At 37.2% G+C, this 13916-nt stretch overlaps 1 protein-coding gene and 1 long non-coding RNA gene across 2 annotated transcripts in view; one reads left to right on the forward strand and one right to left on the reverse strand.

The window, feature by feature from the left end:
- DNAH8 (dynein axonemal heavy chain 8) overlaps window positions 1-5564 on the forward strand; it is a 108629-nt gene extending 103065 nt beyond the window's left edge. The window contains exons 86-90 of the mRNA XM_052695752.1: window positions 113-269; window positions 409-561; window positions 656-845; window positions 4230-4351; window positions 4867-5564. Coding sequence (XP_052551712.1) covers window positions 113-269; window positions 409-561; window positions 656-845; window positions 4230-4351; window positions 4867-5154 — 910 coding nt within the window. The 3' untranslated portion in view covers window positions 5155-5564. The remainder of the gene's footprint in view (window positions 1-112; window positions 270-408; window positions 562-655; window positions 846-4229; window positions 4352-4866) is intronic.
- LOC128086990 (uncharacterized) overlaps window positions 1-13916 on the reverse strand; it is a 435001-nt gene that overhangs the window by 302779 nt on the left and 118306 nt on the right. The window lies entirely within an intron of this gene.

The following is a 13916-nucleotide window of genomic DNA, read 5'->3' on the forward strand; positions in this document are numbered from 1 at the left end:
ACCTGGTGACACAGTATGTTTTTTCCGCACTTTCAAATTTTGTGTTCTACCAAGCATGTTTTAACCACTAAAAAGCCCTCTGTAATTTATAACACATTTCTTATCCTTGTAGATACCAAAGTAACACAGCAGCTGATGTTCTAGATACTATTACCAATATTCAGCCTAAAGAAAGTGGTGCAGGACCTGGAGAAACTCGTGAAGCAATTGTTTATCGTTTAGCTGAAGATATGCTGGAGAAACTTCCTCCGGATTATATACCTCATGAGGCAAGCTCACCTGAGTAGTTTTCATACTATTCTTTCCCTTGAATTTTCACAAGACCCCACCTTCTCCCTTCATCTCCGCACCTTCCCCTTCATATTTCATATTTCGCTAAATTCATTCTTCTGGGCATCTGTATTTTAGGTAAAAGCTCGCTTAATTAAAATGGGACAACTCAACTCTATGAATATTTTTCTTCGGCAAGAAATTGACAGAATGCAAAAAGTTATCACAGTAGTCCGCAACAGTTTGAATGATCTTAAATTAGCCATAGAAGGGACTATTATTATGAGTGAGGCAAGTATAAATACATTTACTATGAATGGATTATTCTATTTAAGCTACTACCTTGATGGTTCTAGATCATATGTTATCTATTTCACTCCTTCAGAATTTGAGAGATGCACTGGATAATATGTATGATGCTCGAATTCCTCAAGTATGGAAAAGAGTATCATGGGATTCTTCAACACTGGGCTTCTGGTTTACTGAATTTCTGGAAAGAAATACTCAATTCTCTACTTGGATATATGAAGGAAGACCAAATGTGTTTTGGATGACTGGATTCTTTAATCCACAAGGTAGAGTACCGGAAGGATTTGAGTAATAATGTATTTACCATAATTTCATGGGTTTTACTATATGTTTAATTTCATATTACACCTAGAAAGGTTTTTTTTTTTTCCATTATTGTCAGAATGCATCTAGAAGAGGAAGTTATAAACAAATTCAAAAAAAGACATTAACCAAAGTCACGGGAAACTCAGTTCAAAGGCAGCTATGAACATGATTGTCTAAACTTAACCTTCAAGTTGGGAGATTCACTGACAGGATTTGGAAGAACACAGAAGGGATAGAGTCAGAGACAGGGTGCTGGTACAGATGGCCATCTGGTCTGACCCACAGTCACAGTTTTTACACTAAAAAAAAAGCACACAGCTAACAAGCTTTATCTTGCTGCCGTATTATAGCAAGGAATTATAGAACTTCTATAGAAGTTTTCCTGTGGCTTCAAACTCTTTATCCATTTCCAAAGTGCAAGTTGCAAGCTGTTTCAGCTTAATGTATTTATTGAGAGGAGCAAAAAACAATTATAACCATCTTCATAGTTAAAAAAAAATGTTACCTGATTAGATGTATGTTTACAGAGTGATAAATTTTAGCCTACACAATTATCCATACAAAATGTCCATGGAAAATTTCTCACATGTAACAGCTATGCTTTTTTTTTCATTAGGATTAATCTATGAAATCCTGACCATCTTATGAGTTGTAATGCTTCCGTTCTTACTGATCTCTTCATGACTAGGACTGTACAAGTCTTTTTAAGAGTTGCACTAAGGAACAGTTAAGGTGCCTGGAGAGCATCACAGTTATTGTTAAAAGATTATTTTGAGATGTCATCACACCAGTTACGTAATAAATAGCATAGCTGGTGAGTGCACTGATCTCCAATGTGCACATAAGAGCATATATATGATGACGATGGAATAAATTGTATAAATGATGATAATGGAACAGATTCTTTTGATTAAAGAAAATACTCAGCCTAAGAGCTAACCCCAGCACAGAGACGATCTTGAAGCTGATGACTGAAGCTTGAAGCTTAAATTTCTTTGTTCCAAAATACTAGTACTGAAAACTGAGAAAGTAGTCTGCTAAGCGTAGATGGTGCGCTCTGGGATAAGAGCATGGTATAGTTACTGTGTTAATAATACGGCTCACCAGGAAACTGAATAAATCAAATCACAAATTAAAAATTAAAAATTAAAAATTGACTGGGATGAGCCAATTCAGCAATTGGACTACCTCTTACTGGCATTGCAAGTAAACACAGACTGATTGCAATGGGGAATCAAGCTCTAAATCGATCGTGGTATTGGCAAATACATTATAATGTTAAAATAAGAGGACTGTATTTTATTGGAAAAGTCTCTGTATAAAATTATAAAGTCTCACCAATAATTGTGTTTAAAATCTGTTGTGATGTTTTGGCAAGTATCAGCATCTATAAATTATAATTATTTTGGGAGAGAGAATGTTTGTGGTAATACAGTAAGTATTCCATTAAACAAACATTGCACTTCAACAGGCTTACAAAAGATAAATTTTTGTATATAATTACAGATATTATTAACTTTAGTGAAATTTAGAAACTTAGATCAAGCTGTTTTATTTGTACTAGAATAGATAGTATTTGAGGAAATTATTATGTGTTCATTTCAGGTATTACATAATGTTTGCAACACATATGAGTATTTCAGCTGTGACACAGCTTCTAGTTGAACTTTTCATAATTAGTGTTAAACCACTTCTTACATCTGGAATTGCTGCCTTCCACTTCACAACTGTACTGTCACGCTTTCCTTCCTGGCTTGTCAGTATTTCATTCAGTGGTTTCTCCCTTTATGCACTCAACAGCATTTTGGATGCTGATCTTTCTTTTCTTTATGCCCCATCAAGTAGGAAGTGATAATATTTAATCTTTAAGACTTTGTAGTAATCACTCTCAAGTGTGTAGTTCTCTCTGTTATCTTTTCTCCATTTTCCTCAGTCTTGTTTTGACAACTCTGAGTAGTACTTCATCTGCCAGCAGAAAATAGTAGCTATTGTTTTATTTTGGTGACTACCATATTCTGAGACATCTGTAGTAAATACCTGGTTTATACATGTTTCACTTCCGTAGCTTTTTCTATTACAACACAAAGTTCCCTCTTGCACAATTATTTATCATCTTGTCTATTCATCCCTTCGCCTCTCAAATTCCTTTCATTGCAAATCTCTGCAAAGCCTACTCTAAACAATACTCTGAAAATCACTGCTTATGTCATCCTCTACTTTTATTTCTTCTTTCTTACTAACAAAATAATAATAATAAACCTTTATAAACACCAACTTGTTTAGATTCTCCTTGCATATAGTTATTTATACTATCACTTTCGATTCACCTTTGGTTTGCCATCATTGAAATTCTGCATTTTTGAAATGTATTATATCTTCACAGAATCACAGAATGGCCAGGGTTGGAAGGGACCTCAAGGATCATGAATCTCCAACCCCCCTGCCGCATGCAAGGCCACCAACCTCCACATTTAATGCTAGACCAGGCTGCCCAGGGCCCCATCCAATCTGGCCTGGAACACCCCCAGGGATGGGGCATCCACAGCCTCTCTGGGCAGCCTGTGCCAGCACCTCACCACTCTCTCTGCAAAGAACTTCCCCCTGATGTCCAACCTAAATCTCTCCTCCCTCAACTTAAAACCATTTCCCCTCATCCTGCAGTTATCAACCCTTTCAAAGAGTTGATTCCCCTCCCTTCTGTAGGCTCTCTTTAGGTGCTGAAAGACTGCCATGAGGTCACCCCGCAGCCTTCTTTTCTCCAGGCTGAACAAGCCCAGCTCCCTCAGCCTGTCTTTGTAGGGGAGGTGCTCCAGTCCCCTGATCATCTTTGTGACCCTCCTCTGGACCCTCTCCAACAGCTCCCTGTCTTTTTTTTGTACTGGGGGCTCCACACTGGGATGTGGTATATCTTTCACATTGTCCATTTAAAAAACAAATAAAAAATACTAAAAACTTTTTCATAAGTTGCCTTTACATCAGTATATATTCACCAATCCTCATGTTACTTCTTTAAGCACAAATCTACTGTGGATCTTGTAGTGGATGACATAAAGATAATAAGCAATTCAGTATCCTGAGCAAACATTTTCTCAGCTACTGAATTGTTTGGCGTACAAAAACTGTATTGTGTGCCATTTAAAAATGTTTATCCCTTCAATGACTTCTACAGGGCCAAAATAGGTACAAAAAGGTGGCAAGTAAGTTTGTTTTCATTAATGAAGGTGCTTGGTTTCTTTAGAACTTTGAATGTCTGCCTATGACATTGAGTGTAGAACCATACACATTATAAACAAAATTTCTCTGCCATGTAGGACATATACTTAATTATGGCTTAATTTTTCAAGGATTCCTAACAGCAATGAGACAAGAAGCTACTCGAGCACATAAAGGCTGGGCTTTAGATACAGTTACAATACACAACGAAGTGCTAAAGCAAAACAAAGAAGAAATCACAGCACCTCCTTCTGTAAGTGTGACATGCAAAGATATTTATTATATATTTCAGTACGTAATTTGTATAACTCACTAATTAGGGATTGCTAAAGGGGAAAATTACTAACCTCTTCACTTCACTGTTTGTTTTCAACTTCGAAGATAACCAGCAATAATAAATCTTTTCTGTATTTTTTTGCATTTATAAAAGGATTATTTAAAAGCTTATTTAAAATTTAACTTCAAAAAAAGCTATTTCTCTTAAATGATCTTCAGCCAAAGAATAAGATGTATATTTAATGAACATATAATAAACTTCAAATAAAACTGTATGCAGAGTAGATTTCATTAAACTTCTATTGCCATCATTTTCAGTAGCATTCTCTTATAAAAGGGAGGATATTATGCTTTAATTTTATAGGCTAGAAAGATTCAATGTCAGATAGTCTTCTTATAAAAGTATTCCTTTTGATAGCTTGTGCAAATTATTCATTTTACAAAGCAAATGTTTTCTTTTGTGTGATGTATACCCACTTACTGTCCACACAGGAAGGCGTATATATTCATGGACTGTACTTGGAAGGAGCAGGTTGGGACAGAAGAAACAGTAAACTCATTGAATCTACACCAAAGATGCTTTTTGTCCAGCTGCCAGTAGTACATATATTTGCTGTTAATACAACTGGTCCAAAAGATCCCAAGCTCTATGTTTGCCCTGTTTACAGGAAGCCCAGCAGAACAGATCTGAACTATATTACAGTGATCTATTTAAGGACAGTAGTGCCTCCAGACCATTGGATATTGAGAGGAGTGGCTCTCTTATGTGACATCAAGTAAAATGTTTTTCATAGCAGAAACAAACTAAAAAAAGCATATAGTTATATTTAGAATATATAACCAGTTACATCTGTTTTAGTTGGGGGCCATCTGTTATTATACAATAAAGCTTTCAGAGTTGGCTTATGAATTTTTGTCTCTTTGGTGATATGTTGAAAACTTTTCCTTAAAACTAAATTAACTGATTGTATGTAGTCTTTGATGTTTCAATTATATTCTTAAAAAACAAAACAAAACAAAACCTTAGATGATACAATTAATGTAAAAGAAAGAGAAGAGAAAGAGGAAAAACAGCTTTTTTTTTCATTTTCTTATATGCAGCTTTTAGTTTGTGTTTCATTAAGATGGAATGACAACAGAAGACAGTGTAGTAAAGCATAATAAAATTTAACTTCTCTGAAATACAAGTATTCTTGGACTCAGACTGATAAATGCATGATTCTGTTTGACTGTGTGGGAAGCAAAGATAAAAGACTGCATTTGCTCCATAGTTTTTGCTTGTGGTTTTTCAGAGTTCACTTGTTCCTGTTAAACTATATAGATTATGCAAACCAAGGTTATTACACCAAGAATGTTTTTTCCACGCTATCTGACAGGACAAAGGAGCTTCTATGCTCAATTTAGCAGAGTAGGAACATAGCTACAGAAGTAGAAGAGTACTAGCTAGTTAATACAGATGCTTTTCCGGTTGGAATAATGGATCAATTTATATATAACCACAATAATTTTCCTACATTTCACCTTTACTCTAAAACATAGGCTGGAATCCTGGGAGTGGCTATCACAAATTATTTCTGATAAATCTGCTAAGTATCCATGAATTATCCACAGATAATTAATACTGCATTAATTATATGCACATAATAGTAAGGAAGATATACAGTCTACACTCTCTTTAGTAATCTGTATCAGATTTGTTCTTCCTTCAGATTACTCTATTTGGCAGAAGTTTTTCACTTACATGACTGGACTATAATCTTCATTTTGCAGTTTAGGAATGATCAAATCTGTGTGACGTGGAAAAGTGCAGCTACAACTACTTGATGATGGCCTTGGGAGTCTGGTGGGATAGTAAAAGCTCTTCCTTGAGTTGGCATTCTGTTGATTGTTAGAAGTCACCATTCCAGGATATCCTCTGGTAGATACAATACACAGATAAAAAGTATGTCAAAATGGTGAAAATGAAGATCTTCAAATGCATTTCAGTAAAAAGTCCCTTCCCTTTTTCCCCTCTGTAGACTTGTTCATATCCAAATGTAATAATACTCAAGGTGAGGCTGCACAGCACAGAGCAGAGAGGGACAGTCCTTTCCCTTTGCTTGGCTGGCAGTGCTGGGCCTGGTGCACCCCAGGGTACAGTCAGGGTGTATTTTTGGCCCCCTTTTGGCACGTTCCCAAATTAATTTCCTGAATCCTTAGTTGCCTTTGCAAATGCTGAAATATTGAGAAGCCCAAACTGAAAGTCCCAAATATCAATTAGTTCAGCTGCCATCCTGAGCAAAGAGCCTGCCCACTTGATAAATGCTGAGCTATCCAAAGTAGTAGTGATTCAAACCACTGTCCCCAAAAAAGATGAGAGGCCTTGATTTTTGTTACAGGTCACTAGGCAATCTTAGCACTAGCAAATGCTAGCTAGCTCCTCAACACTAACCTGAAAATTCTGTTCAGGAGGCGACACTGCCAGAGCCCTGAAAGGAGCTGCATGGAAGGCTGTCATGGAAACAGTGCAAATATGTTGGGTCTTAAAAGAAAGGGTTTTCAATGACACCCAATCTTTGTAAAAGCTTCCTTACCCCAACTCATTTATTATCCTTTGCAAGTATTTAGAATCATAAAATCACTTGGAAAAGACCTTAAAGATCATCAAGTCCAACCACGACCTAACCATACTAACCAACTCTAACAATCCTCTGCTAAATCATGTCCCTCAGCACCACATCCAAATGGTTTTTAAACACATCCAGGGATGGTGACTCAACCACTTCCCCGGGGACCCTATTCCAGTGCTTAACAATGCTTTCTGTAAAGAAGTGTTTCCTAATATCCAACCTAAACTTACCCTGGTGCAACTTGAGGCCATTTTCCCTCGTCCCGTCACCTGTCACCGGTGAGAAGAGACCAACCCCACTCTTTCTGTAAGCACCTTTCAGATACTGGAAGAGAGCAATAAGGTCTCCCCTCAGCCTCCTTTTCCCCAGACTAAAGAGTCTCAGTTCCTTCAGTGTCTCCTCATAGGGCATATTCTCCAAGCCCTTCATGAGCCTTGTTGCCCCCCTTTGGACCTGCTCCATTTAATTGGCAATTGACTTGGTGCTGGAGGAAAAGACAGAAATTTTGGTTTGGAGTATAGAATATCTTAGCTTGTATCCCAAACCATCACAACAACTTAGTTGATTCATTCCTAAAATGCTTTTCCTACTGTGGTCTCTCAGCTTCATTACAATATGGAAACTGTGTAACTGTGCAACCATTGCCGCACATGGAAGGTGTGCATTGCCACATTTATACCTGAAAGTCTATACAGGAAAATATAGACAGATGTGTAAGTAAATAATGTCCCAAGTTATGTAACAGAAGATGATTTCATTCTCCAATCTGTATAATATCAAGATAGTGGTAAATAATGTATTGTTGCTCTTGACTAATTCATATATTGCATCAGGTTCTTGACAGCTGTATCTGATTCCATTCACCCTTGCCTATATTCTGTGAGCCTGTCTGGTGTTTTGTTCTATCAGTACATTTCTCACAGTTGACATAATCTGTGGGAATTCAAGATCACAGTAGGTGACCTTTCACTCCCAGAACTGCTCTGTACGTACAGAACAAGCTTTAAAATTGCTAAATTAACCTTGACAAGTTTTATCCCCAAGTTATTTCCTGATCTTTTTTTCATGTGCATTTGCTATTCAAGATACTTCTGTTCCTGCAGTGAAACCGTATTATGCTGCCTGAATCAACAAAGACAAGAATACCCCATCAGCAAAATATAAATATTTAACAGATGATTAAAACAAAAAGGAAAAAAAACAAAACAAAACCACAAACCAAACAAAAAAAAAAAAGAAAAAAAACCACCAAAACCAATCGTCACCACACGCAGACACAAAAAGGGCCTAACTCAAGAATATATGAATGAGAATAAGTTAAAAAATTACTCAAGAACTAGCTTAGAGGGCACATCCATAGTCTTAATCAGATTCTTTCTTTATTCTTTGGAGCTGTTTTGCAGAAAACTTTTCCCTCTGATTTTCAGAGGTAAATTCAAACAGGTGAGACAAAGTATGGCTTTATTATTTCCCATTGCTTTACAGTGGAAAAGCTAATGTGTGTCCTTTGATCTGCCAGGTATGTCAAGATGATCACTTTTCACAGAAACGTTCAACAGAGGTCTGAAGCATGGCTGTATGGTAAGCTTTTATATAACAGTAGGTAAAATTACTGGAAGCTATGGAATATAATTTGAAAATTGAGGGGAAGGGAAGAGAGATCACAGAATAATTAAGGTTGGAAAAGACTTCTAAGATCATCTTGTCCAACTGTCCACCTGTCATCGATATTACCCACTGACTGTCCCTCAGTGCCACAAGTGCCCTTTTCTTAAGCATCTCCAGGGACAGTGACTCCACCACCTTCCTGGACTGCCCATTCCAGTGCATCACTGATCTTTCTGAGAAGAAATTCTTCCTAATATCCAACCCGAACCTCCTCTGGTCCATCTTAAGTCCATCACCTCTTGTCCTATCACTGTCACCTGGGAGAAGAGGCCGACCCCACCTCGCTACAACCTTCTTTCAGGGAGTTGTAGAGAGCCAGAGCCTCCTCTTTAGACCAAACAATTCCAGCTGCTCCTCATAAGACTTGTATTCCAGATGTTTACTTTGAGAATGCCTGCAGTATCTCACAAAACCACTGATGGACATGAGCTTGTTCTGACAGGATAACATTTCAGCTAAACTTCATTTAAAAGATTTATTGTTTTCAAAGAAACATTTTTCTTCCATTTCTGCCTTAAGATTCTGGTTGCTTGTAACTATAATTTGTTCAAAGATTCAGAATGTTCACTTTCAAGGTAAAATATTTTATGGAAAGACCTAGGATTTTCTTAATATGTTCAGTAATTTCACTTCTTGCTGATTACATCTATTCTTACTGTTGAGTTCAGTGTTATTTTTGGGTAGTCTGGAAGAACATTTACCAGTAGTATTTAAGTATAAGTCCGTTAATACATGTAGTAAAATAATAAAAAATCAAGTGTATAGAATTTGCACACTGCAGTTTTAAGTATACTATTGTTTCCTCTGGTTTGTTGTTGCTTTTTGCTTCTTCAATTTTAAAATTGGAATAATTGGATGATTATGTTAAGTCTCTGGATCAACTATTTTTTCAGAAGCACTGGTACTGGCTCCAGGGGCAGACATCATGCAGCCGAAAACAGGCATTGTAAGATATCGTACATGTATCTGCACCACACAGACAGGGTATTCCTGAGGCAAATCCGGTTGTATAAAAGCCAAAAGAGATGCCTTTCCTAGTGATTAATACTGCTTTCAGAATACGAGAGATACGTGCAGAGATCAGCTCTGAAAACATCAGTGTAAGTTTTGTTTTTTAAAAAAAAATTTTGCAACAGTCCACGATAAAGGTCAAATCCAGAAACAGACTTCAGAAATAGAAATGCCATGAGTCTTTACATAGCAGCGGTTAGAATGGTGAAAAACAACTGGTAACGTGTGCAGTATACTTTTCTGCCTCTATTTCTATTAAAATTTCTAATTTACTGTAGAAATGAAATGTAGAAGTGAAGTTCTTTGGGGATATCTGTAGTTACTGATTTACTCTATTGAATATTTAATAAAGGGAAAGAGAAGGCTCTGACGAGACCCAGTTGTGTCCTTTCAGTATCTAAGGGGGGAGCTATAAGAAAGATGGGGACATACTCAGCAGAGTTTTGTTGTGATATAGCAAGGGGAAATGGTTTCAAACTATAAAAGAAGAGGAGAGATTTAGATTGGGCATAAGGAAGAAGTTTTTTTTTACAATAAGGGCTGTGAGGGACTTGAACAGGTAGACCAGAGAGGTGGTGAGTACCCCATCCCTGGAGACATTCAAGGTCAGGCTGGATGGGGCTCTGAGCACCTGATGGAGCTGTAGGTATCCCTGTTCTTTGCAGGGAGTTGGCTTTCAATGGTCCCTTCCAACTCGAATGATTCTATGATATTGACTAATCCATAATTCCTCCTATAACCATTTGTATTTGACATTCAGATTAATTAAGTGGTTGTTCAAGAGGTCAGCTAATTAAAACTTCTCTAAATTTTCAGTTTTTGAAGTAGCTACCTAATCACCAAAGCAGAAGAATATCTATGAACAGATACTGAAATGTAGAATGAATATTTGCCCAACAGATGCCCAGATAATTGTCCTTCTTCCCTGTATCTTCAGGTGTTGTGTAGTGAGAAGAGAAGCTGCTGTGTAGTGAGAAGAGAAGCTGCTGTGTAGTGATGGAATTGAACAACAGTTAGGATCACTTTCTTTTACTGGGGATGTTTATTATGTGAAAACTTATGGCCTCAAAAGACACTGTGGTTAACAGTCTGTGTTCTCCTTACTGGACAAGTGAGAACAAAACATAAAATTCAAGTGAAAAGAACAGATATATCAATGTAAATGGCTATTCTTTCCTGAGAAAGATTTTAGCCTGTATATTTACTACATAGACAGTACTTAAGGTAGCCATGATAATAAATAGGAAACCCATAAAATCAATTTCCCATCTCATTCATTCATCCAGGGAATATTTTTTAATCAAAACTGCTAGTCTATAAGAGATCACCTCTCTTTCTCAACAAACATATCCTGCACGCTTTCAAAAGGATTTTTTGTCCCCAAAAATCCATCAGATGTTGCAGACAAGCTACTAAATGCTTGTCTCAGCATTTGGGCAACCTTTTTCTGTTGAAATCCAGGTCGATGCTCGACATCTAGCAGCTGAGATGGCAGACATCCTCCCTGCCTCTTTAGAAAAGATCAGCACTATGAGTATCATACAAAACATATATCAAAACATACAGTATCTCTGTATCATAGTTTTCCCTTGTTGAGAAAATACTGAAAGGAGTAATTTCCAGACAAAATTGATCCTCACTTCAGATGGTTTAGCTTTTATTGAGCTTGCAAAGACCCATACTGACAATTCCTCTTAGTGGGAAAAAGAATGAATCCAGACACCTCCTTGCTGCTACACACTACAGTTACAAACCACAGGACTACACAGCTATCAGCCTTTCAGACACACGGCCAATGCTTACATTGCATTCATTGCTGTACAGAGCAGCATTTCCCTCCATTCTTCGTGTAAATCCGGAGCTCAGGTAAAACACCTAATTCTCCATGTCTCAGCAACTTAATACCCTACAACTTTCAATATACACAAGGGAGAAGGAATTAATGGAAGGAAAAAGAAGTTACAGAAGTCGTATACATCAAGTAGTATTTGCAGTCCTTCTACAAAATAAGAAAAAGAAAACCAACAAAAAGGTGCTGGACAAAGCTTTCTCAACTCACTGTGCTCTATTTTTCAAACTGAAAGAATCTTAGCTTCTTTCAGTTTTAGATAGCATCATTTTAATGTTTCTCTTAGCTCTCTATTTTGAGATTACCTTTCTCTAACATTAACACAGATAGAAGATTAAGTTAGATTTTAGTATTGAAAAAAACAATAATAAATTTAACAAAAATCCAATAGAGCTTGGTTTTAGAGACAACTTTTGTCATTATTCATTCCTCCCAAGAGGACTTGAATTTGTTGGACAAATACCCTTCTATCTCAAAGAAAATAACCTTTCTTTTATCACAGTGATTTAAGTCAGTAGGTTTTTTTCAGTCTTCTGAAATGAGATAATAGTTTGCTAATGGGCATAATAAAAACATACCTGATTAGAGTTCACTGTTTATAGATAAACTTCTTGAATAAAGTCAGTCAGCATTTTTTCTATTACAATCCCTTTTTCACTCTATCCTCCTCTAGAAGAGGAACTGGGCTCTAAAAACAATCAAGTTGCCTGGTCTTAATGAAGCTAGAAAATATCTTGATCAGTTGCCTGGTGTTTTTGTTGGTTTACTGAAAGCAGCTGCAACAACCATCGTCTTCAGGTGCCAGAAGGTAAGACCAGTAAGTGCTTCCAAATTGAGTCAGGTGTTGGACTTCAGGTCAGATATTGACTTGGGTCAGGGTTTTCAGGTTTTTTTTACTTCCTTTCAGGGAAGTAAAACTGCCAAAAATTGTAGCAAATGCTTTGTTTTTCTAGTTGTATTTCTCAGCAGTTTGGTATTGCTAATTTTCTCTCTGTTTGCTTCTTTTGAGGTTGTGATAACTGCAGGTAACAGTAATGCACATTTCTTTAGAAGTTTCTCGTATCTATGTGTAATTTGAGCTGAGACAAAATAGGTGAATTTTTCCTGTCTCATTATCTTCATCCCTTTGAGGCAAACATTAGGTAAGGACTTGAGCCTTTTATATCCAGGGGATCACGGATTTCCGTAAAATCACAGTCTCCTCTTTGGACTTAGTCACAATTAATCTTCGTTGTTCATTCCACATTGTTCCCTAATTCTTAAGCAATGTTTGAGATAGAAATGCTATTCTGATACTAACAGAGCATCTCTTTTACTGGGACAGTGAAACATTAATCTCAACAAATAATATAAAAACCACTGTCTGAGGCAGACACCACGAGTTTCACCTAATATGAGGTATTTTCTTTCTCCCCTCTTTAGGGGTGTATTTTTTAGTTTGTTTTGTTGTTGGTTGTTTTTTTCCCCTGTTTTTTTTTTTTTTTTTTTTTGTTTTCTCTCACTTTTGTACAGTTGAAAGAAATCTCCTTTTAGGCTTTAGGCAACAAATGACAAGTTCTGCCTGGACTCGGCTGCTGAAGCGTACCTGCTGTGTTGGCAATTCATATGCTAAGTAATTTCATGATCTCACAGCATCAGTGCTGTGATCAGTTACGTTCCCAAAGCATCAGTCTGGCTGTGATGCATTTGAAATTAATATACATAATTAATAACTAATTTCTATTCCAGTAGTATCTAACAGAACAATCTGAAATCTTTACCCCTGTTCTCAGTTCAATTGAGATTCCCTGCTAAACGAGGGAGACTCTGTATGCTTTCTTCTTCCAGACAGCAGTGCATAATCTCAACAAATATATGTGAGTTAGCATAGGTTTAGCCTTATGGGTCAGCACAAAGTGAGTATGCAAGGATAACGGCTTGAACCTGGAACAGTGAAAATCAAAAGAGCCCGTTTGCTGAGTTGCACATCTTACTGCTAATTGGGGTTAATTTGTACCTTGGCTTAGATTTAGAAACCTATCTCTGATATCGAAAAAAAAATCTTAGAAAGAATGTTGAGGCACTGGGAGGTGGTGCAGTCACCATCCCTGGAGGTGTTCAAGAGCCGTGTGGATGTGGTACAGAGGGACACGGTCTGTGGGCATGGTGGGGTGGGATGGCGGTTGGATGAGATGATTTTAGGGGTCTTTTCCAACTCTAATGATTCCATGATTCTCAAAATTCCTGATATAAACGGGTAACGGTATCTACTGTTACTAAAAAGTAATCAAACTTCACTCTGAAAACAGCATGAGGACCACCTCGCTACCTGATCCTGGACGAAATCTGATTCTCCAAACCGAAGTTGAGAGGTGGGGACGGGGCTGGCGAAGGCGCTTTTCCCGCTCCGTTCCTTCCCCGAGGAG

This window comes from Tympanuchus pallidicinctus, unplaced genomic scaffold, assembly GCF_026119805.1.
Source record: "Tympanuchus pallidicinctus isolate F22 unplaced genomic scaffold, pur_lepc_1.0 scaffold1, whole genome shotgun sequence".
Lineage (NCBI taxonomy): Eukaryota > Metazoa > Chordata > Aves > Galliformes > Phasianidae > Tympanuchus > Tympanuchus pallidicinctus.